At 60.4% G+C, this 23,402-nt stretch overlaps 1 protein-coding gene across 6 annotated transcripts; it reads right to left on the reverse strand.

Moving 5' to 3' along the window:
• Positions 1-1,631: 1,631 nt before the first annotated feature.
• Positions 1,632-22,250, reverse strand: GRK2 (G protein-coupled receptor kinase 2). 6 transcript variants are annotated; one of them, XM_077962049.1, is made up of 22 exons: positions 11,418-11,457; positions 11,053-11,240; positions 10,834-10,910; positions 8,913-8,986; positions 8,667-8,768; positions 8,486-8,560; positions 8,286-8,347; positions 7,394-7,445; positions 6,992-7,083; positions 6,624-6,723; positions 6,457-6,535; positions 6,233-6,363; positions 5,823-5,917; positions 5,646-5,753; positions 5,371-5,437; positions 4,965-5,065; positions 4,420-4,486; positions 4,252-4,347; positions 3,829-3,991; positions 3,215-3,351; positions 3,010-3,123; positions 1,632-2,912 (listed from the first exon to the last, which is right to left on the reverse strand). In XM_077962049.1, exons 3-22 carry the CDS (start codon positions 10,895-10,897, stop codon positions 2,748-2,750), a joined length of 1,944 nt encoding a protein of 647 aa, XP_077818175.1. In that variant the 5' UTR covers positions 10,898-10,910; positions 11,053-11,240; positions 11,418-11,457; the 3' UTR covers positions 1,632-2,747. The 6 variants fall into 6 exon arrangements, with proteins under 6 accessions (XP_077818175.1, XP_077818176.1, XP_077818172.1 ...); XM_077962050.1 differs by lacking the exons at positions 11,053-11,240; positions 11,418-11,457 and adding an exon at positions 22,182-22,250 and having other exon boundaries at positions 10,834-10,941; XM_077962046.1 differs by lacking the exons at positions 11,053-11,240; positions 11,418-11,457 and adding an exon at positions 21,796-22,250 and having other exon boundaries at positions 3,829-3,937.
• Positions 22,251-23,402: the final 1,152 nt, after the last annotated feature.

Raw genomic sequence — 23,402 nt, forward strand, 5'->3', positions numbered from 1 at the left:
CCTGGGGTTGATAGCAGCCCGAAGGCTTCTGAATGTCCAGAGCTGTCAGACCAGCTCACCTGCTCACCACTGCTGCAACCCTCCCTGGCCACCACTTTTCTCAAAGAGGCCGTCCCTTCCCTGAGCCCTCCCCAAACTCAACCCGACAGGACTTTCTTGGTTCCAGCCTCTCCTGATTTCTGCCATCTTGAACACAGCTTTCCACTGGCCCTTAATTCCATGACAGTGCCTTCTCAACCCTCTTCCACGGCCTTTTCTCTCTCCCTGACCCCACGTCCCTGGAAGAGAGCCTGTCCATTCCCATTGTCACCCTGATGCCATCCCCAAGTCCACATTTCAGCTTACTCCAGGACATCTCTGTGCCCAGGGGTCCCATGCTATCCCATCAGTGTGTCTGAAGCCAACCCAACCACACCTACCCTTTCCCAGACTCCTGCCTCGCTCAGCCCCAAGTCCAGCCTGTTACTGCTGGACCACATTCTTCCCATTTGCCCTCTTTTCATCTCCTCCTCTCCCACTGCAGCGGTTTGTCTCCCTGCCTCCTGTCCTTCGCCTCCCTCCCCACATCCTGCACTCAGTAACCAAGCAGTCACTTTAGAGCCAGCTCTCACTACCCTCAGCCCTGTTCAGCGCCTTCAAGGGCTCCCTGAGCACGGCCGGTCTGGACTCCATGTCGTTTGTATCTTCATTCTACAGTCCCCAAGCACACACCTGGCTCTGGAATAGGTTAAGCCAGGCATTCAGGGCCTCCAGGCATGGCTCCTTCCCATAGTCCTCCGGCCAGCCTGGGCCACTCATGAGTGCCTGGCTCTTCCCTGCCTCAGAAATGTCCTCCTTCCTTCCCACACCAATGCTGGAGGCCTGACTCAAAAGCCACTGCCCCTGACTCTTTTGTATTCAGCCCAGAGTACCCTGCCCAGATGCCTGCCTCCCTTCTTTGCCTGGCATGCTGTGCTTTGGCCATGGGCCCCAGCCATGCCCAGCAAAGCCCTGTGTGGAGTGGGCAACACCACCCATCTGTGTAGTCACCCCGGGGGCCCGCAGGCCAGGGACATGAGGAAAGGGAAGTTGACCAGAAGCCTCTGGGTACAGGAGAGGCCTAGTGCTGGGGTTCCCCTCAGGCCTCAGGGACCCCTACTAGGGCTGTGCAGTGAGAACAGAGAGGAGGCTGAAGCCAGAGATGGCCAAGGGCCTGCGGCGCGATCTAGAGAGCAGACATGCCTTGTGACTGTTTCTGGGGAGGGGCGTCAGCTTGGAGCCTGCTGTGCAGGGGTGTTCTGTGGGCCTGAGAAGGTCGCAGTCAGCCCAGACACTGCACCAGATGTAACACTGCTGGCACCTCCTCCTACTTACCTGGTAAGTGGCAGAAGCTGCTCTCTCCTCCCTGAGAAAAGGTGAGGAATGGGCACTGGACAGCCACTAGGCGGGAGGACTGCCAGCTGGGAAGGGCAGGACGGGGAGTGGGACTCACTGCCTCACCCCACCTGGAAGATGGCCTGGGCCCCAGCAGGCCACCTTGGAAGCCGTGGTGGTGGTGGAGACCTGGTACCACCGAGACCCTCCCGCTCAGGCCCCAGCCCAGCAGAGGCTGAAAAGCAGTCACCAGGTACAAAGAGTCTGAGACAGCCGAATCAGGCACCATTTTTTATAAAAACGCATAGTCTCATTTTTCACTCTTTAAAATCACATTCAAAAATCGGCAAAGAAACGCCCCGGGGAATGAGTAGACGGGAGGGGAGGGTGCGCCAACCCAGCCCCGGGGGGGAGAAGGCGCGACACCACACAGGCAGCGTGACTGGCACGAGGGGGCATGCGGTGGGCGAGGCGGCGCCCCAAGGTGGCGGCACTGACAGGACGTGGGCTGTGGGGTTGGCCAGCCTGGGCAAGGGTACACTGATGGGCCGGGGTGGGGGGCACACTGACAGTCCCCAGCCAGCCTCCTTGATGTGCTGCCCGCCCACCTGGCCGGCCCCGTCCTGGGCAGAAGGGGTCGCACCCGCCCCAGCATCGGGGAGACCTCAGGCCAGGCGAGGCCAGTATGGCCCAACCCACAGTAGCCTTGCTGTGGTCCCTGAGCCCAGGTGCTGGGGGTTGGGGCAAGAGGGGACAGAAGGGAGGGTAGCAGCACCTGCCGCCAATGCCACCCTCTCAGCCGAGCCCTGCAGTGTCAGGGAAGTGGGAGTGGAGGCAGCCAGTGACACCGAGGCTTTTCCTGAATAAGGGCACAGGAGCCCGAGTCACTGTGGGAGGCCTTGGGGACCAGGGAGACAACAGGCCCCTCCTCTCACCAACGCTGTGGGGCAGGACAGTGCAGGGCCTGCCCCTCTGCAGCAGGAGGGGTGCAGTGGGAAAATTCAGTCGGATCCCTGTGCTGCGCCCACCCCAGTGAGGGAGGCTGGGCCACTCAGCAGTGCCCGTGGGCACAGAGTGCAGCCCACAGAGCCCAGGGTGGCACAGCTTGGTGTGGCATCATCCCTCAGGGAAGGGGCGAGAGGGCTGTGCTCTTCCCCCACAGGAAGACACTGGGAGTGGGCAGCCCCTGGGGTCAGGACGGTGGGTGCCGGGCAGCGGCTGGGTTGGTGCAGCAGGAGCTGAGGCAAGCAGGCCCCTCCCGGGGAAGGTGGGCCAGGCTGGGGCCACAGGAAATCACAATAATTACAAAATAAAACCTTTTCCGCTTGGCGGGAAAACAAATAATAAAAATTCGACAAAATAAATTAGAGGTTTATAAAAGGCAGGCGGGCGGGTCAGAGGCCGTTGGCACTGCCGCGCTGGACCAGCGGCACCTTGCTCAGCTCCACCACGGGCGAGCGCGGCTTGTTCTTCATCTTGGGCACCCGCTGCACCAGCTGCTGGGCCTCGCGGTAGGCGTCACGCAGCTCCTTCTTCCACTGCACCAGTTCAGGGTCGCTCTACACATGCCAAGCCCAGCTCTGTTAGCTGGGGCTCTCCCCAGCCTGCCTGACCTGGCCCCTTGGCCCTCCCACCCCCAGCCCAGCCCCCACTCACGTCGCACTGCAAAACGAACTGTTTCCCACCGCGGATCTTGAGGAGCAGGCACTTGCGCTCCTTGATCTGCGTCTCCTCCACGGACTGGATCTCCTCCATGGTCAGCAGGCTCTGCTGCAGGGCCAGGGATGGGTGGTGCGGGTAAGAGCCGGGCCGGCCGGCCACCTGGAAGCCCAGCTCCCAGACCCCCGCACGGGCTCCTTACCGGGGCCTCGCCCTCGCCCCGCCACTCCAGGCGGTTGGGGAACAGGTAGAAGTACCGCCGCTGCCACTGGGTCAGGAAGGGGTTGCCCATCTTGGACATGTAGCCGTGCATGATGCAGTCCTTGCCCAGGGCGTAGTCTGAGGTGAGAGACAGAGGAGACTCAGCCGGCCCCACCTGGGTTTCTTTTTTGTTGTTTTCAGACAGGGTCTCCACTCTGTTGCCCAGGCTGGAGGGCTGTGGCAAAATCTTGGCTCACTGCAACCTCCACCTCCCAGGTTCAAGCGATCCTCCCGCCTCAGCCTCCCGGGTAGCTGGGAGTACAGGCGCGTGCCACCATGCCCGGCTAATTTTTTTTGGTATTTTTTGGTAGAGACAGGGTTTCACCATGTTGGCCAAGCTGGTCTCAAACTCCTGACCTCAAGTGATCTGCGCTCCTTGGCCTCCCAAAGTGCTGGGATTACAGGCGTGAGCCACCACGCCCGGCCCCAGCCTGAGTTTCAATCCCAGAGCCGCCACTTTCTGGCTGTGATCCAGGGCGAGTTCCTTAAACCCGAGCCAGCTGCTCCCTTCTAAGCAGGCAGGGGCCTGGTGCCGCAGCAGCCGGCGACCCTCACCTTCCTCATGGCCCAGCTGCTTGTTCTTGGCTTTCTTGCGAGCCTCCAGCCGGTCTGTCTCAGCGTTGATGGTGTCGAAGACAGTCTCGGCCACCTCCTGCTGCCACCGCTCCGAGATGGTGAGGGGGAAGTTGCGGTAGAGCTCCTGATCACTGTCCAGTAACTTTACCAGGTGGATGGGGCAGGGGCACATGAATGGACAGAGATGCCGGAATACCATCAGCCACAGGCTGCCCAGACCCAGGGCCCTGGGTAGGGATGGTCAGTGCAACTGCCACCCCCAGGGAAGTTGGCTGAGGAGGAGCTGAGGCCTACAAGCTGGCAGGGCTGGCACAGGGTCTCACGGGTGATAAGAAGGGACAGGGATCCTCCCCCAGGCCAGGATCAGAGCCCAGGTACAAGAGGCCAGGCAAGGCCCAGTACCTTGATTCCTTTTGTGTCCTCCTCATCAAAGGAGCCAATGTCGAAGGCGTCAGCCGCGTTCACCTCCCCTCGTGGGGGGATCAGCGGGGGAGGGTACTGCAGCAGAACAGGGCATTAGCTCGGGGGTGGGACTGCAGAGCACCCCCAGTCCCTGCCGCAGACTGTTACCTTCTGCAAGAAGACCATCTGCCAGTCCAGGGAGCGGAAAAAGGGGCTCTCTTTCACCTCCTGAGCCCTGCGGGGAGAGGCCAGTCATCTGGGCTCAGCCCCACCCTGAGCCCTGGGCTTAACTCCTGGTTGAGCCACTTTCTGGCTCTGTGAACTTGGGCAAGTTCCTTAAGCTTGAGCTGTTTCCTCATCTCTCAAATGGGAGAACAGAAGTTCCTACATCATAGGGTTGTGGGTTTTAACATTGGTAAATTTTGCAACCCTATGCCCAGTGCTTAATAAATGTTCAATAAACATAAAAAGCTGCTATTATCATTGTCTGTGACAAGGGCCCCTCTGGAAGCCAGTTACCAGCTGGTTCCAGCAGCTCCAACCCCCAGGGCAGCCCCTCCACCCTGAGAACATTGGACAGGGCTGGCCATGCCCCAACTTGTGAGCTCCTCCAAGGAGGCTGCGACCTTGGAGGGGGTTCCAGGTGACGGGACACAGCCCTTGTCCTCATGGGGGCACAGCCGGCAGCATGCCCAAGGCGCCAGGGCACTCACCCTCGGCCCAGGCAGCCCAGTCTCCGGTTGACGTCTCTCTGCAGCAGCCCCTCTAGCAGGGAGCGGAGTTCAGGGGAGAAGGAGTCGGGCAGCTCCACAGCCTTTAGAGAGGAGTGGGACATTAGCAGGGGCTTAGGAAGAGCCCTCGACCCCATCCCAGCTCAGGGGAGAGAGGGGTCCAAGCCCCCGGCAGAGGGACAGATGGGGCGCAGCTTCCATCTGTCAGGTGCTCCAACAGCAAGGGGAGGACAAGAGCCTAGGGGCAGGAGGTCTGCCTCGGAGGCCAGAGTAGGGGTCAGTGGCCGAGATCTCTGCTGGCTGGTGGGAAGCAAGAGTCATGCCCTGGCACTCACAGGAGCTCCCCCACCCACCCCCTCCGCAGCCCTGCGCTGAGACCCGCACCCACCATCGTCAGCGTCATGCGGTCGATCTCATGCTTGTCTTTGGTCTTATGCTGCCGGAAGGGGCTATGCCTGGGCAAGAGAGGCCAAAAACAACGTCAAAGGACAGGAATGGGGAAAGGGAGGCAGGCAGCATGAATGAGCTGTGACCAAAGTCAGGGACGGTGCCACCCTTAACACCAAGGCAGCTATGGGCTCCCCTCCTCTGGCATCCCACCTGGATTGGGGAGGAACTTCTCTTAGCCCCGACCCACCTGCCCACCTGGGACGGGCCACTCACCCCCGCAGCAACTTGAAGAGCATGCACCCCAGAGAGAACCAGTCGGCACTGCTGTCATAGGCTACGCCCTTCTGCAGGACCTCCGGAGCCATGTACCCGTGGGTGCCCCTGTGGGAGCAAGGGGGCCATGAGCGGGAGTGGTGAGGGGTTGGGGGGGAGAGGGTGGGGGGCACTCACACGCTGGCATGGGGCTTCTTCTTGGAGAAGTCGCAGGCCAGGCCCAGGTCTGAGATCCGCACGTGGCCATGCTCGTCCAGAAGGATGTTGGCCGGCTGTGGAGGAAGCCCAGTGAGCTGCCCAGGGCACTCAGGATGGGGCCCGGCCAGGCAAGATGCCAGCTGGGGCACTGCTTCACTGGAGAGGACGATGGCTCCCCAAGGAAAGGGCAAAGGTGGGGTCCTCTCTCTTGTCCCCAGCCACAACCTGGACCCAGAGAGTGGCTCGGTGGGAAGGGCAGGGGCAGAGATGGGAAGACAAGGGGCGGCCATGTCCCAGGAGCCTCACTCCTCTGGGCCTGGTGGCCGGGATGCTGAGAGGAAGGAGAGGACAGCTACGGAGGCCCAGCCTAGGGACAGCAAGGCGCTCACCTTCAGGTCCCGGTAGACCACAAAGCGGTTGTGCATGTGCTCCAGGCCCAGGATGATCTCGGCCGCATAGAAGCGCATGTCAGCCTCTGAGAAGACCCCGTGCTGGGACAGGTGGTAGTGCAGGTCCCCACCTGAGGGAGGCAGCCCCACAGGCAGCATTCAGCATCTTGCCCCAGCCTGCCGTGCCTGGGCCCAGACCACCCTGGGGCAGGGCCAGCACTCACCATTCATGAGGTCCAGGATGAAGCTGAGCTTGTCTGGTGTGTGGAACGCGTACGACATGCAGACGATGAATGGGCAGTCCTGGGAGGGGAGAAATGAGGGGAGGGGCAGTCAGCAGGGGTGCCCGGGGTTCCAGAGCCTCAGCGGCAGCCCAGCCCACCCCACTCACCCCGGTGCTGACGAGTGAGAGCATGATGCGCTCGTTCAGGGCCAGGGTCTCCCCCTGCTTCATCTTGATGCGCTTTTTGTCCAGGCACTTCATGGCGTACCTGCAGAGCAGAGGTCGGCAATCAACACCTGGGAGCAGGGGCCCAGGGCTGCCTCTGAGGACGCTTGAGGGAAAGACTAGACCCAGGACCAGCCTGTGACACAAATAAGAGACAGGGAGGGCTGGGGCCAGAGGAGCCTGCAGGGGTAACAGCATGGCAAGACAGGAGTGCATGGGGCAGCAGGTAGCCCTGTGAAGAACCCAGCCCATCAGGGCCCCCAGGAGCCCGGCTCCCCCAGACATTCCCCCACGCCGAGCAGGGTGCTCACATCTTGCCTGTGTCGGCCTTCCGGCACCCATAGACCTCGCCGAAGCCCCCGCGCCCGATGATGCGATGCACGCTGAAGTCATTCATGGTCAGCTGAGGGGCAGTGACAGCTGCGGTCACCACAGGCTGCCTTGGCCCAGTCCTGGGGCAGAGGCACCTGGGCAGCAGGGGCTGGCCCCATGCCAGGGTCCCCATACCCATGTCCTGGCCATCCTCGCCACACACTTACCTGCTCCAGCCTCCCCATGCCAGGATCCCGGCCCTGACCCCCGCAGCCACGGCCCTGGGGGCTAAAGGACAGATACCCCCTGACCTCCCCACTCCCAGCCAAGCCTCAGGCCCAGCTCCCCGGAGAGGAGCAGCAGGGTGCACAGCTTTCCATGCCCCACCCAGGCCCACTCACGTGGATGTTGAGCTCCACATTCTTCCACTGGCAAAACCGTGTGAACTTATCACTGGAAGAGAAGAATCTGGGCTCAGGGGCCACTCAGAATGTGGGAAGGATGATGCTGTTGTGAGCCTGCCCCACCCAGCAGCCACTCCCTGGGGTCCCGTGAGGGTAGATGTGGAAACATCACGAGCTTTAATGTCCTCTTCCAGGAATGATATGTTGAGGGCCTGCCCACCCACAGTGCCAGCCAGGGCTGCTTGGGTACCCAGCACGGCCCTCGGCCACCTGGCTGTGGCTTCCTGCTGGAATCAGATCCACACAGAGACGAGGTCTTCCAGTTTAACCCAGACCTTCTGCTACCATATCCTCGACAAGTGCGTCTCCCATCCCTGCTTGCATACCTTCAGTGACACAGAGCTCACTCCATGGCTGGGCAGCAGTGACCCTAAAAAAGCTGCTCCCTAAAGCTAGCTGAAATCTGCCTACAATTCCCACCCACCGCACCAACTCTGGCTGTGAGGGTCACGGGGGCTATGTGCTCTCCTGGGCCCACCCCTACCACGACCCTGATGCTTCTCAGCCCGGGTGGGCCAGCAAGGTGCTATACAGCCCATGGGAAAGAGGCACAGGTGGCGCGGCTCTCCTAGGTCCCTGGAGCTCCCTGGAGCTAGGAGACTGCCTGGGATGGGCTTTGAGCTGCCTGGTGCTGAGGATGGCAGCGTGGGAGAAGATGACCTGCAGCCTGTCTGACCTCTCAGGAGTCCTTGCAAGGGGGCCACTGATGGGCCAGCCACCTGCCTGCTCAGGGCCTAATGAAGGCTGGCTTCTGCCCTCCACACCAGCCACACCCTTTTGAGAGCGGCTTCTCCCTCCCCATTCCTCTCCTACACTGCCCCGCTCTCACCTCTCGATGAATTTCTGGAACACGTCCCCACGGAGGTTCTGACAAATCTCTTCAATGTATGGCTAAGGGAGGAAGCTGGAAGTTGGTGACTGAGCCCCGAGAGACCATGGCTGCCCAGGCCCCACCCCTAGCTGACCAGGCTCGTTGACCCGGGGCTGTCCAAGGTGACTTCGCCTGGGCAGGGATCGGGAGGCACACACCTGGAAGAGATCTGGAGGCACCTGCTTCTTCCCCAGGTGGCCTTGGACATGCTCAGTGGCACTCTTGGAGAAGGGCTGGGGAAGACAGAGGTGGCCATGAATTCTCTGCAGGGTCCTCTTTTCCCCTCCCAATCTGCAGGTGACTCTGGGCCAGCACACAGGGCCAGCCGAGGACACTCACGTGCGAGCAGGCCAGCAGCTCCTTCATGATGTATGAGTCGAAGATCTCCCGGCTGCGCGCCACACGCTCCTCCTCTGTCTCCAGCTTCTCATACTTCTTGATCTGGAAGACAGGATTCCTGCAGGTCATCTATAGCCCAGCAGGGAATGGGGGTGCCCACACCAGGTGGCTTGTGGATTCCACAAAGCTGCCCCAACCTCCTTCCCTTTCTCCGGGCAGAGCAGGGCCCGGGCCTCTGGGCCTCACCTCCTCGTAGAACTCCACCAAGGGCCTGGCCTCCTCCAGGTGGTTCAGGCAGAAGTCTCGGAAGAGCAGGTACCCTGAAGGCAACAGTGTAAGGTCACAGAGCCATGCCTCCGAGGCCTTCCCATCATTGCAGATGGTGTGAGTTGAGCTCCCTGGGCAGAACTGGCTATGGAGATGGCAAAGGTGGTCTCGGCCCCAGGCAAGGGGTGGGCCAGGCAGCCACTAAGGCTGCTGCCAACTTGAAGACACCTGGATTCTGGGTCAGGGCCCCTATGTTTCTACCCTCTTCCTGAAATCTGTTTCCCCAGGTGGCAGCTGGACGGCGATGGGTGAGGCAGAGGAGAGGTGTTAGCTCTGGCATCAGGGAGCCCTGGCTTGGCACCTGGGCCCCCACTCACTGCAGCCCAGGACCCTGTGCCTGCTCTGTGAGGCCGATACCCCGCACCGGGGCGGGCTGTGCAGGTGCAACGCGATCCAGTCTGGGGGCCCTGGGATGCTGTGGCCACCGGGGCCAGTTCAGCCTGCAGCATGGGGGGGAGGTTAGCAGGGGGCTCTGAGAGGCCACACCACTCCTCTGGACCCTGCCCCACTGCATTGTCTGGCTTATCTGCACAGTGGCCTGAGAAACAGGCAGGAAGGATGGGTCCAGTTGGAGAAACTAGGGCTCAAGGAGCTGGTCAGACACACTGCCTGTGGCAGAGGCTCAAGCGGAACTCAGGACTACTCTACCAAGTGGCAAGTCCCTGGGAAAGAGGTTGGGGGCTGGGGCCTCAGGGCAGGGGGCATGGAAGGGGTATGGGCCACAGGGAACTGGAAAGGCAAGGTGGGCTGTGGGAGGGGCTCTCAGAGGACCCCAGATAGAGTGCCCTCATGCCTGAGTAAGGGGCCTGGGCCTGGGCCCAGGGACCTGGCCCCCGAGCACTACCCGGGGACAGAGGCCCTTCTCAGGCCTCCAGTCTGACACGGGTGAGCCGGCTCAAGCTGGCAGCCTCCCATGCCTTCGGGGACACCGCATGGGCACCTGGGTCAGAGCTGTGGCCATCACTTCAGTCCTCACTGCCTGGCCTTTAGTGCAGGGCTTTTGAGGAATGGGGACCAGGCTTCACAGTGGGCACAGTGCTCTCATCTGACTGTGACAGGCCTGTGCAGTGGGACTCATGAGTCCCATCTCCCAGGTGAGGACACCAGCAGACTCAGAGAGGTGAAGCAACTTGCCCGAGGGCACATGGCACAGGCCTGGGACCCAAACTTTGTGCTTCCTGACACACCGACTCCCCCAGGCTGACGTCCAATGCCTGATCCCATCAGGCCAGGATGCCCCCTGTCCAGAGCTGAGCTCCTATTCTCAGGAAGGCCAAATCAGAGCCATGTGGGGCTGGAGCCTGTTTCCCGAGACCTGCCCCAAGCCTGCCCTCCAGGCCAGGTCCACAGGGTGGGTCGCATGAAACTTCTGACAGCAGGCATCAGACACCAGCTGGAGGAGGAATGGAGGGCCAGCGCCAGGCAGGTTGCTTACAAAGAGGGCCCATGGGGTGGGGCGGGGCCAACCACAGCTCGGCAGGCGCCACAGGAAGGGCCCCGCCTCTTCCTGTCAGTTCTACCAACGGCCCAGAGCAGCTGCGGCCGCGCCAAGGGGAAGCTGCAACTCTCAAAAACAAAAACCCCAAAGGAGGAACTTCCCTGGCGGCCCTGGAAGACTCTGGGCCCCCACCCCCACCACGGGGCTCCCTGGGCCGATGGGCAGGGGCTAGGAGACACGCAGGGTCACAGAGACTTGGAGCAAACTCTGGGGTCTCGCTGGCTGCTCCACCCTGAGTAGATGGGAGGCCAAATCTCCAGAGAGTGGGGAGCACGGCTGGGCTGACTGGGGTAGGGGCAAGAAGTGAAGCCTGGTGGCTGGCAGAGCCACTGCCATACTCACCCAGCTTCTGGGAAAAGATCTTCTCAAAGGTCACCTCGCCCCGGTCCTCCAGGTACTTCTGCATGACACTGCGGATGCTGTAGGACAGGGGAGCGCAGTAAGCAGAAGCTCCCAGAGCCTGTCGGGGCTGCAGGCCCAGAACTGTGAGCGGAGGGCACTGCTGGTGGTGTCGCCACTCCCTCCAGGAAGGAGGCCACCATGTCGGGCATACTCACTCACCCCAGCCACAGGTCAAACCAGACGGCTTCCAGGAAGCCTTTCCCTGCACTGCCCCCGCCAGGTTGTGTCCCAAAGGCCAGGGTGGCCGGCAGGTGGCCCCCTGCTTAGAGGCCCACTGCCTGTGGGGTTTGGTCCCAGTGCTGCAACCGGCTGGCTTTGGGCACTTGGCCAAGTCACAAAAGGCAAACCTGGTTTGTGAGCAGATGAAAAGACACACATGTGGCATCTCCACACAGGGGCACATGGCTCGGCGGTAAAAAGGAATGAGGCACTGACAGGGGCCACAACGCGGATAAGCCTTGAAAACATGAGGCTGAACGAAGCCAGTCACAAAGGGTTGCCACATACTGTGGGAGTCCACTCACATGAACAAACCCACGGACACAGAATGCAGATCTGCGGCTGCTGGGGACTGGAGAGAGGGAGAGGAGTGACTGCCGGTGGGGATGCGGTTTCTTTTTGGGGTAAGGGTTGCACAACATGGTGAATATACTAAAAAACACTAAATTGTATAATAAAATGATGAATTTTGTATGAACTGCATCTCAATGTTTTAAATGGTAAGAAAAGGCCATGTCTTGGTCGTGTGTCCCTAGTACTTGGATATAAAATGTGACCCCTGCCCTGGGTTGCTTGGTATGGCCGTAGGGGAGGGACTGGCCACTGTGACCCCCAAAACCCAACCTGACACCCCCCACCCTGTTTATCTCACCCCCACAATGAGTGCTGTCTGGGAGAGCCACAACAGGCTACACTCCTGGCCTCAAATACCACCTTACTATCCCCTCCTGCCCTCTCCTGGTCCATCTCCAGCCCAGCCCTGCCAGTCTGTCCCGATGGCCAGCTGAGGCCTGCATCTGGTCCTCACTAGTCTGGGCTCCTAGGGTAACGTGTAGCTGCCATACTGAGGGCATGTGCGGGGCTGGGGGCCTGTAGGGCCAACAACCTGAGCCCATGTCATGCTCACATGGCCCTGCAGGATCTATGGGGCCGCCAGCAGGCCTCCCGGGAAAAGACTGCAGCTGGTGGAGATTTGGATCTGCAAGTCCAGATTCTCTGTGCTTGGCACGGCCCCTGCCTCTCTGCACCCCAGCCCTGCCTGCCCCTAGGAGCCCAGTCCAGGGCTGGTCGGACTGGCCACCCAGGCTGTGGTCACGAAGACCTGCTGCACATCTACCCCTGAGGCACTGTGTACATCATGCCAAAGCCACCCCCTGCTCCAAGCAGCCCTGCCCAGGGCATGGTTCTGAGCCTGTGATACCAGACATCGTGTGCAGAAGCCTTGGGAAGGGGAGGACGCCTCTGGGTCTGGGGAGGCTCTGTGCAGAAGGCGGAACTCCCCTGGGTTCCTGGAGTGCAAGCAGGATCTCGGCAGGTGGCGAAGCCAGGGAGGTCGGTAGACATGGGAACAGGCAGGGGACAGTATGTCCAGGGATAAGCAAGAGGCCAACAGGGCAGGGGAGAGGGCACACAAAGGCCATGGCAAGGGGGAGGGCAGGGCCTTGCAAACTGGGGGGCTTCAGAGCCAAGGAGTGGGTGGGAGAGCAGGACTCAGGAGGCTCGGTCCAGGGCAGCAGCAGCCCAACTCCACTGGAGGCGCTACGGGGAGGAAGCCCAGGCAGAGGCAACACTTGGGCAGGAAGAAGGGGAAGAGGGTGGGTGGGAGAAGGCTCAGGCTGTCGGGGACCAGGAGAAGGGTTATGAGTCCAGCCCCATGAGGGCTTCCAGGCTTTGGGCCCGAGGGTCTGGAAGAACAGTGGCTCCAGCCAGAAGAGCTGTCTGCGGAGAGCAGCTCCAGGCAGCACTGACCTGGCCTGTGGACCCTGCCTGGCCACTAGCCTCAGGCTCGAGAGGGGGGCCCCTATCCGTTTCCGCTGGGCACTGTCCTTCTGGGAAGGGCTGCAGTGGACTCCCGGGCCTCGGCCCCTGATCTCACTTGGTTCGAGCCTTCCTCAGGAAAGGCCGAGCAAGATAGCACGATAGCACGCGCACAGCAGGGTTGCCATGAGCACAGTCCCAAGGCCGTGACCCCCTCGCCTGCTCCCCACCCTCGGAGGCTGGGAGGGGCTGTGGCCTCTTCCAAAGTTGTCTCCAACAGGAAGCAGGGCACTGAAGACAAGGATGGGCCTAAGTGACCCTGAGTTCGCATCCTATGACTCCTTCAGAACAGACCCTGCCTGGATGGGAAAAGGGTCAATGCCCCACCACCGGGGAGTCAGGATGCTCTCTGAGAACTGGCAGGAGTTCCGAGGATGGGCCCCCCGTCCAGGCCAGCACACCCACCGCTTCAGGACACATGCCAGCTCATGTCCACCAGCCACTGTCAAGGACATCTTTCCCTGCACGTGGGACTCCCAGGGACACAGGAAACGGTGGACGGAGACTGTGGTGTTTCACACACAGCAGGGGCTTCATAAAAATCTCTTTAACTGGCCGGGTGCGGTGGCTCAAGCCTGTAATCCCAGCACTTTGGGAGGCCGAGACGGGCGGATCACGAGGTCAGGAGATCGAGAACATCCTGGCTAACACGGTGAAACCCCGTCTCTACTAAAAAAAATACAAAAAACTAGCCGGGCGAGGTGGCGGGCGCCTGTAGTCCCAGCTACTCGGGAGGCTGAGGCAGGAGAATGGCGTGAACCCAGGAGGCGGAGCTTGCAGTGAGCTGAGATCCGGCCACTGCACTCCAGCCTGGGCGACAGAGCGAGACTCCGTCTCAAAAAAAAAAAAAAAAAAAAATCTCTTTAACTGAGAAAGACACAGTCCCTGCACTCAGCACTTGCAGACAGGAGGCCTGGGCCCTGGGCGGCCCTTGAGGCACAGGTTACGCACTGGGAGACCAGAGCGTGGAGAAAATCCCAAGGCCAGGGGCCTGCATCTCACCTGGGAGGTGGGCCGGGAAGGCGGGACTCTGGTTCTGCACCAGATTTTTGAGTTCTGGGACATTCTGGTCCACAGAAGAGGATGAAAAAAAGCAAAAAATAAAAAAAAACACACAAAATGCCAGTCTTCCGAAATGCCTGTCTTCTGGGGCAGTGGAGGGTCAAATGAGTATGATCAGGTGCTGGTCAAGCGGAAGGCAGCGACAGGCAGATGCAGATGACAGGCAAAGCAATTCTAGCCTGTAGGGGTCACCCACCAGGAGCTGGGCATGGTCCTGGGAATGGAGGCCACAGGGCTTCAGCAGTAAGCCCCACTGAGCCCCAGACTTGCTTCCTAGGAGCCTGCAAAAATGATGCCAGCTTGGCAGGGCACAGTAGCTCATGCCTGTAATCCCAGCACTTTGGGAGGCCGAGGCAGGCGAATCATGAGGTCAAGAGTTCAAGACCAGTCTGACCAACATGGTGAAACCCTATCTCTACTAAAAATACAAAAATTAGCCAGGCGTGGTGGCGTGCGCCTGTAGTCCCAGCTACTCAGGAGGCTGAGGCAGAGGAATCACCTGAACCCTGGAGACGGAAGCTGCAGTGAGCCAAGATTGCGTCACTGCACTCCAGCCTGGGTTTTTTGAGAGACTGTCTCAAAAAAAAAAAAAAAAAAAAAAAAAAATGGTGCCAGCTTGGCAGAGGGAATGGCCACCTAGAAGCCAGGGAGTAGCCACTGCCACTTCTCAACTGGACATACAAAATCTCCAAGGGGGAAGCATGCTCGCTTCCCTGCCTGCGACAGCCAGGGGAACCTGCCGGGTAGGCCCTTTCTCCTTCCCAGGGGCTCTGCTGTCGGTCCCCGCCTGGGAACAGCAGGAAGCAGGACCTGGGGCTCTGAGGCCATCTCTCCCCTCAGCAGCCACGCCTGGGCACGGCCACCGCATTCTTCCCAGCCCACAGCACTCCACTTTCTTCCTTAAAAAGAAAAAAATGTTTTTTAAATAAAATAAACAACCCCCCTCCCCCCAGCAAGAAACCAAACACGAGGTCAGGCCTGAGCACAGTCCTTGAATGGAAGGCCCCCAAAGTGGCAATTTTAGGGTTTCCTGTCTATTCCCATGGGTCTGGCTGCCAAGGGAACTGGCAGGTTGGAAGAACTTGCCACTGGGGGCAGCTCCTGCCAGGGTGGCAAGCACAGGCGGGCATGGGGGTGGTGCAGCCTCCTGGGTTGGGTCACCTTGTCTCCAACACCGCTCCCTGATACTGGCAGAGTCTGGAGTGGCAGTGAGCCCAGAGCGTGTCCCTGCCCCCACCCAGGTCAGCAACCCTGAGATCCAGGGGAACGTGGCTCCCAAGATCTACTCTGGAGCATCAGGAGAACCAAGTGGCCTCAACAGTCCCAGACGGAAGGACCCTAAGGATCCCAACACTTTTGGGCAAGGGCCTTGATCTTTGCTCTGGCCGCTGGATGGGTGCCTGAGTTCCAAATGGCCCTTACCACCTGGTCACAAAGTTGAAATGTCCAGTTTCCCCACTTGTAAAATGAGGATGTCAATGAGATGCTGAATCGCCACCATCACACTGGCCATTTGCAAAGCCTGGGCGGACACGGCAGAAGGGGGGCTCCTAAGATGCCAGGCTGGCCGTGCTGCCCACCGTGCCCTGCCTGCTGGGCCATGGGAGAGAGCCGCCAGAGCCCTGTTCCTCAGCGCCCCACAGCTCACGGACAGTCCGTGCTGGATCACACAGTGGCCGGTCTTGCCCGACCCTCTGTTCCACATTTGCTGTGTTCTTGGAGGATGGGGCCTTGGTGGATGGGGCCTGTGGCCAGGGCTGAGCTGAGCAGGGTGGTTGGGACTCCCCTGCTCACAGACCAGCTTCAGGCACTGCATCGCTCTACTGTGGGCCCAGTGGGTAGAGCCTGCAGCCTGCCCTGCCAAAGCATCAAGGGCTCCTTGGCACAGAGGTGCTTGGTGCCTGCTCAGCCTTGGGAAGGAGTGGTCAGTCCCACCTTGGCACCCCTGCAGCTAGGGCAGCCCGCACCAGCTCCTGCTGCTCCTGGAGCAGGCCCAGCCCAACGCTGGGGGCAGAAGACAAGTGAGCAGCTGCAGCACTGAGCGCTGGGTGACAGGGAAGGAGTGGGTGCTGAGGGAGCACTTCCGGTCCCTTCTGGCACCTCATGGTTCAGAAGAAATGCAAAGTCCAGGCCATGCTCTGTGGCCTGGGCTCTCTCAGGTGGCTCCTGCTCGGGGTCAGAGGCTGCAGCTGTGTGGACGGGAGGGAGTGACAAGTCAGAGGCCAACACACTCTTGCTGATGGTGAGGAAACCAAGGCTGGAGGAAGCTGGCTGGGCCACGTGCTCCAAGGCCCACAGTGAGTTAGTGTCAAAGAAAATGTCCAAAGGCTGCCTGAGAAATGGCCTCCCACCACAGCACCCTCCATCCTCCCCTTGATCCCTGTGAAAGAGCTGGGTGCAGGGCTCAGAGGACCCTGACATGTGCCCAGCCTCTGGCCTGGAGGCCCTCCCGCCCCTGACCAGGGGCTGCAGGAGGCGGGCAGCCCCCTTCCCTGGAACCCAGGATGAGAGGCAGCCTTGGCCGGCAGCTGGCAGCCAGGAGCCATGGTTCCTGTGCCTGTCGTGCGACAGCGATGCTAAAGCTTTGCCACGCCAGGACGGTGAGAGCTGGCACGAAGGCTACAGGCCTGGCAGGTCTGGTGCGGCCACTCTGGGAACCGTCCCCTGGGAGATGAGCAAGCGTTCACCAGCCAGCGCAGCAGGGCTTGTGGCTATGGCCGAGGTGCTCCCTGTGGCATTTCCAGGAAACCTGACACCAAGGTGCCAGCAGCAGGAGGAAGTCCCCTGGGGCTTCTTAATGTTTCTCAATGACTCTCCCTGGGGCCAACAACATCCTCAGAGCTCAAGGATGGGGCCACAGACCAAATAGGAAAGACCAGCCCAAACCATCAGTCCAAGGCAAGCCCTGAGCAGTGGAGAGAAAAAGCCAGCTGGCCCGGCACACAGCCCGGGCTCCGGAACGTTGCGTCGGCCACAAAGCAGCTCCCTTGCGGGATGCTGGGGAAGAGGCACTCTGGCGGCCTTGTCAAATGTCACGGCTTCTTCACAAATATGACATGAGCACCCACACCCTGCAATTTACTGCCGACATGGAGACCGTAATCTGCATCACGCTAGAATGCACCAAGAACAAACTTCCAGAACTCTGTGCCCTGTGGTTCCCAGGAGGGGGTTGTCCCCCATCACAAACACGAGATGGCTCTAGAGTCAGAAAATTGCCCCTAACTGGGAACAGAGCTGCCAACATGTTAATACCAGAAAACCCACTTCTGCCAGCATAGACGTGGCCCTTTGCAGTAAGCAGCAAAGCAGAGAAGGGATATTATTGTTTTAGAAAAAAGCTGCAGACAAACATCTCATTTTTAGTATCTCAGTTGCAGCAAAGTAGAAATAACGTGAATATAGCTCCATCCAGCAGCGGAAACTGACCTATGGGGAGCCGAAGGAGAGTAGGGAAGGGGCTTGGGAAAAAGGGGCAGGTGTGAGGGAGGCTGTGCGTCCTCAAGGGCAACACTGTGCTTTTGGTTCCTGCTATGTGTTCTGAGGCAAGAGCATAATCCTGAAAGCAACAGCCAAGCCAACCCGAACCCACTAGCCTGAGCACTCAACCCCTCTGCCAAGCCCACCTGGGTGCAACCTAGGCACGGGGAGGAGATGCTGGCTGCGGAGCACGCCTGCACCTGACGTCACCGGGAACTTACTACTAGGAATTGATTGTGCATTAATAGGACACCTCATTCTGGGTTAACAGCCCAAATTCCCCTGCACAGATTCCAATCTGCATTGCTCACACTCCCTTCAAATCCATTTATCCAGGTAACGGCAGGCGGGTGACTTAACGGCAAATAAGTGAAACCCATGCTCTGGAAAGGAAAGCAGATGAGAAACACATCCCAGAGACCCATTCCTGGGGAACGGGGGGGCTTCAAAGGCCCAGAGGGAGAGACTGCAAGAAAGATCATCTTGTTTTCAGGGAAAGGAGTCAGGAGAATGCTGCCACTGAAGTGGAAAGTTCTGGGTAAGGGACAAAGGCTGGAAGCAGCAGGGTTGCAGCTGGTGCCGCAGGAGTGGAGGAAGGAGGGAGGGAAAAAGCTTCCCGCTGCACTCCTTCCCCCACAAATCAAGGGCAGGAAGTTCTGGCTGCAAAGAGTTAACAGGAACGAGGCAGCGGAGGAACAGGGGCAGGGTCTGGGGAGACAGGGAAGCCAGAAAGGGGCAGGAAGGAGGAAACTCTCGGTGGGGAGGGACCAGGAAACAGCCAAGAAATCGGGAGGCTGCAAGAGGCACCTGGCTCTGACAATCTGCTGCTGGGGCTGCCACTGTCACTGGGGAGGGCAGAGGAACCTCCTGGGAGCGCCCAGGCAGGGCTCCTCAGCTAGGAGCCCAGAGATTAATTACACCAGGCCTCAGTGGTCATATCAAGCAAATGATGAAAATTACAAGACTGCTGGCTGCCGGGAAAGGGAGACGGCAGTTCCTTCAGGGCAAGGTCCAGACCACAGACCCTGAGAGTGAAGGGGCAGCCCCCTAAATTTACCAAGGTGGAAAACGAGGCAGGCCCAGTCAGGCTAAGGGACTGGCCTGGGTCCCATGTGGGCTGGTGGTAGAGGGAGAAGCCAGGTCTCCCATCCTCCAGATACACAATGCTGCCTTACGCTGCCTCCTTCTAGAAGAAGGTCGGGGAAAGGGACTGTTTCCTCGGATTCTATAGGGTGACAGAAGGGGAGGCCCCTGTACCAACTCAATGTGGCACTGTGCCTAACCACTCCCATTCCCTAGGCATTGGAACTCAGAGCTGTGATGCCAGCCCCAGCTCTCGGCCAAGCCACATCCCCAGGCACCAGCCATGGAGGGACTGCCAAGGTGGGCCACCTCAAGGTGTGAACAATTCCCAGAGGCACCCTGTCACGGGGACAAGCCACAGCCCCTCTCCCTGACTCTGACCTTGACCTTGGGGGTATGGGGAAGACAGGCTCCTGCATCTGATGGGACCCCGGAGTGGAGCTGCCCCTCGAGGCAGTAGCTTTGCCAGGGCAGCTCAATTCTCCATCCCAGCCAACAGGAAGGGGGCTGAGCCTTGTGAACTGTGACAGCCAATGGCCCCAGACAAGCGGTGCCAGTCAGCCCACGCCGCAAAATGTGGACAGGGGTGAGAACAGTGGTGTGCAGGGGTGGGTGGAGGGGATAAAGCACAGCAGAGAAACAGCACTGGCCTGTGTGGTCCAGAAACCTGAGGCCCCATTCCAGCTTTCTTCTGTGACGAGAACACGACTCCTCCCCTCCCTGAGCCTCAATGACTTCAACTGCTAAAGGGGAGAATCCCATCTGCTGGGCCTGCCTCCCACAGTTGTCAAAAGGACAAAATGGAGTAAAAAGCACTCTGCAAACGGAAAAGTGTCGGGCAAACATGAGACGTGGTCAGGATCACCATCGGGGCGGCGGGGGGTGCGCTCTGCCCCACTGGGTGTGCAAGGCAAGGCATTATGCAAAGGGTGGCTTGCTCCCTAATGCCCCAGGCCTGGACCCCCATGTAGGGGTGGCCCATAGCCCTTCCCAGGCCTTAGCACACTGACATTCGGCGCTCGCACCTCCAGTCCATTTCACAGATGTGGGCAATTTGCGGAAGGCCATGCTGCTGATGGTGACCCAATGTGAAAACCTGGGCTGCCTGGCTCCGCCTCCTGCTGTCCTCCTAGAATCCTATCCAACCTTGTTTCTGCTCAGGACTGCCTGGGGCGTCACACAGTCCTGGTATTTCTTGGGCAACTACTACATGCAAGGCATGGCCTTGCCAGCTTCACAGGTTGGTTGAAGAATTGAGAGGACAGATGTCAAAACAGGTAAGTCAGTAATAACTCCTATCATTATTGCTATCATCGCCATCACTGCTGTGGATGGGAAAGGGGACAGGAAAAGAAGAACATCTCGTTTCTCCGGGTTCTGACACCTGCAGAGCCAAGGCGGCACCCCATCAGAAGCAATGCATTCTGGGGGGAAAAGTACACGAACGCAGACAGTTCCAGAAAAGGTCCCACCTCACACATTGCCGAACTCCATCCTGCAGGAGGGTCTCAAAGCTGCGGCCACGAAGGAGAGCCGTTTTGAGCCCTAGAGGCTGACTCCCCCATTTCCTCCCTCGTGGGTTTGTCATTTCTGAACTCATTTCTGCACTAACCGTCACTGCTCCCTGGACAGCCCCCAGCTGACAGTCAGTCTGGTTCCTGTTTTGAGAAATCTGATTGCAAATATCTTAGAAAAAAAAGGCCCTAACGGCCTTTTCAGAATGCAGACCAATTTTCCTCTCCCCGGCCTGACGTTCAGTCAATCCAAACACCCAGTGAGCAGGGCATGGCAGAGGGGGCCGGTGAGGGCCATGGGCATGGCACCCCTGCAGCGTCAGCCCAGGCTTAGACAGACACTTCAAAGGCTGAGGGACATCACAGAGTCACAACTCTTATTTCACGCCATCCACATTTCACAGATGAGAAGACTGAGGCCCAGTGAGGGAAGGGACTTGCCCACAGTCACAAGATAAGACCACGGCAGTGTGGACAGGCCCCATTCCCAGCCTGCTGGGGCACCAGGAGGCTAACTCTCAGGCATGCACGAGGAGTTGCCACACGACACAAAGGACCGTGGCGGGCACATCTGCTCCCTGGCGCAGGCCAGGGCAGCCAATGAAATGTAGAACCGGAAGTCTGAAGCCCTGATCTGTTGGCCAGGTGCCACCTGAGACTACCTGTGTGACTTGGCGCAGGCCACTCACCTCTGGAGCTTCAGTTTCCCCACCTGTTCCACAGGGACAAAACCACACCTGTCCTGGCCACCCCATTCGCTGCTGAGAGGCTCACACAGTGGAGAGATACTCCATCAGCCATAAAGAGCTGGACAAACCGCAGCAATCGTCCACATCCTGTGTACTTTTGCACCTACATCCTGAACAGTCTAAACTTTGATACCAGGTGTGATGTCAGTTGTCTTACAGGGGCGGCAGCTAAGGTCCAGCTGTTGCCAGTGTGCTGGGAGGGCCCCTGGTCAACAGCACCCACCGGGCACCATATGCAGTGCACGCCCGAGAAGGAATGTGGGGGAGAGGGCACGGCATGTTTCCCCCACCTGAGCGCGGTCCGAGGGGGAGGGCGTCCGCAGCACCCTAGGTCCTGCTCACCACGCCGCCCCGAAAGCACTCTCAAGCCCAACTACAGGATAGCGACTCCACCAGAGGGTGGGAGAAGAGTCCGGAAAACTGGCTGTCCCCCCACACCTCACACAAGTGTAGACTGGAGGGGAGACGGGTGGGGGTAGTGGAAACCCCAAGGCGGGTGCCGTGAGCAGGGACAGCAAAAGGGTGGGTGACATCGTCAGGCGAGGTAAATGGTGGCCGGCGGAGGGGAAGGGACCCCACAGGGACCAAGGGCTGCTCGGAGGAGGATGAAGGGGCGCGCCGGGCCCCTGTGGGAGAAGGCGGGAGCTAGGGGCTGACAGCGACTGGAGCGGGGGGCCGGCGGAACGCGATAAGGAAGCAGCAGGGCGGCCGGCGGGACCGGAGCGGGCCCGGGGGCCGAAGGGGCAGAGGAGCTCCGGAGTTGGGGCGCTCCGGGCTCAGGCGCCCGGGGTCTGGGGCTTAGCGTCTGGACCCGCAGGCGCCACGGCCGGGCTGCTCCGGGCTCGGGGGCCGACAGAGGGTCGCGAGAGCCGGCCCCGGGGGTCCAAGTCGCGGGGTCGAGTGTGGGGCCAGGGTCTCGGAGTCGCGGCCGGGGTGCCCGCGGGGTCGGGCCGGGGCCGCGGGCGACTTCTCCTCACCTGGGCTCGGGCAGCAGGATCTTCTTGCTGGCGCGCGCGGCCGGCGTGGCCTTGCTCTTCTCCATGGCCATCAGGTAGCTCACGTCGGCCAGCACCGCCTCCAGGTCCGCCATCTTGGCGGCGGCGCTGCCTCCTCCCGCCGCCGCCGCCGCCGCCGCCGCCGCCGCTCCCGCTCGCTCGGCGCTCGGCCCGGTCCGGCCGCGGCTCGGTCGGCCTGGGGCGCCGACGCCTCCCGCCTGGCCCCGCTCGGCGCCCGCGGCTCCGCTCGCCGCCGCTCACAGGCGGCGCCGCCCCATGGCGCCGGCTCGGGCCCGGCCCCGGCTCGCGCTCCGCTCCCGCCGGGACTGCAGTCGGGGCGCCGCCGCCGCCGCCGCCGCCGCCCGCGCGCCCGCGCCCCGGAGCCGCCGCCGCCTCCGGCCCCGCCTGCCGCGCACAGCGCCAGCGAGCCCGCAAGTGGCCGAGCCGGGCGGGCGATGGTGCCCCCTGGAGGCCGCGCGGAGACCTGCGACAGAGGGCTCAGATCCTGGCGGTGACCTCGGGTCTGGACGGAGACCCGGGCCTGGAACAAGACAGGGACCCGGCACGGAAGACGATCCCAGACCCATTCCTTGACCACAACCTCGGGTCACATCTCTGAATCCCAGGCTCTCCAGTCAGGCCGTGGTCCTGACAACAGACATGATCACAAGGAACCTGGACGCTCACCAAGACACAGATTCAGACCTCTGAACACCACCCCGGGGCTTTCATCTCAGACCCTGGCTATAACCCCAGACTCCCTGACCTTTGACGCAGTCCACGACCTGACACCAGACTCCAAACAGGACCCCAGACTCAAACCTTTGCCCGCCACCTCAGACTCTAACCATGACCTCAGATCACAGCCCTGGGTCTCCAACGCCATACCCAGACTGTGACACTCACCCCAGACCCCTAACAGTTCCCCAGATCCAGATTTTGGACCATGACCTCGATCTCATCCTGGTTACTGACCCCAACCTTGACTCTGACCCTAGGCCACTACCATGACCCTGCATCCTAGACTTGGGGTCAGGGCTCAGACCTAGATTGGACTATCAACTCCAGACCACTGTCCTAGGCTCAACACCCAGAACTGTGGACACAGACTTGGGACTAGGACATCTAACCTGGGACCCACATTGGACCCAGAATCCTTAGTAGGTCACCCAGAACCTGGGATCTGACAACTACAGTCCAATTACAGCCTTCCCCCATCCCCGATCCCACCCCTCCTACTCTAGAACCAATCCTGGCCCCTGCAGGCCCACTCTGGATCAAGTACCCTACACCCAACCCCACCCCCTAACAGGCTCGTAGACCCAGGTCCCTGGCCAGCACTCTTGGCAGCTCCCTTCCGTGTACCCCATCCCATCTAGACGCTCCTTCAGGATGGTTCCACATGTAGGGTGAAACCTCTCCCAGCCTGGGAGGGCACAGAGGTTTCAGTGCTGCCTGGTAGGGGAAACCCACCCGAGAGCCCACCCAGAGTGAGGAAAGCCAGGTGTCTCAAGGCAGCAGTCCTATCTCAACATGCCCCTCTCTAGACCCTCTCTTTGCTTTTGAAGTGATAGGACCCTCCTCCCAGC

This window comes from Macaca mulatta, chromosome 14 (genome assembly GCF_049350105.2).
Source record: "Macaca mulatta isolate MMU2019108-1 chromosome 14, T2T-MMU8v2.0, whole genome shotgun sequence".
Taxonomy (NCBI): domain Eukaryota; kingdom Metazoa; phylum Chordata; class Mammalia; order Primates; family Cercopithecidae; genus Macaca; species Macaca mulatta.

Excerpts from the sequence above, each read along its gene's own strand:
- GRK2 (XM_028833177.2), bottom strand. The coding sequence starts at position 21,908 with ATGGCGGACCTGGAGGCGGTGCTGGCCGACGTGAGCTACCTGATGGCC. Across the intron at positions 8,348-8,485 it reads TGCCTCCAGATCTCTTCCAG|CCATACATTGAAGAGATTTG; the intron begins GTGTGTGCCTCC and ends TTCCTCCCTTAG. Across the intron at positions 3,992-4,251 it reads AGGACACAAAAGGAATCAAG|TTACTGGACAGTGATCAGGA; the intron begins GTACTGGGCCTT and ends CACCTGGTAAAG.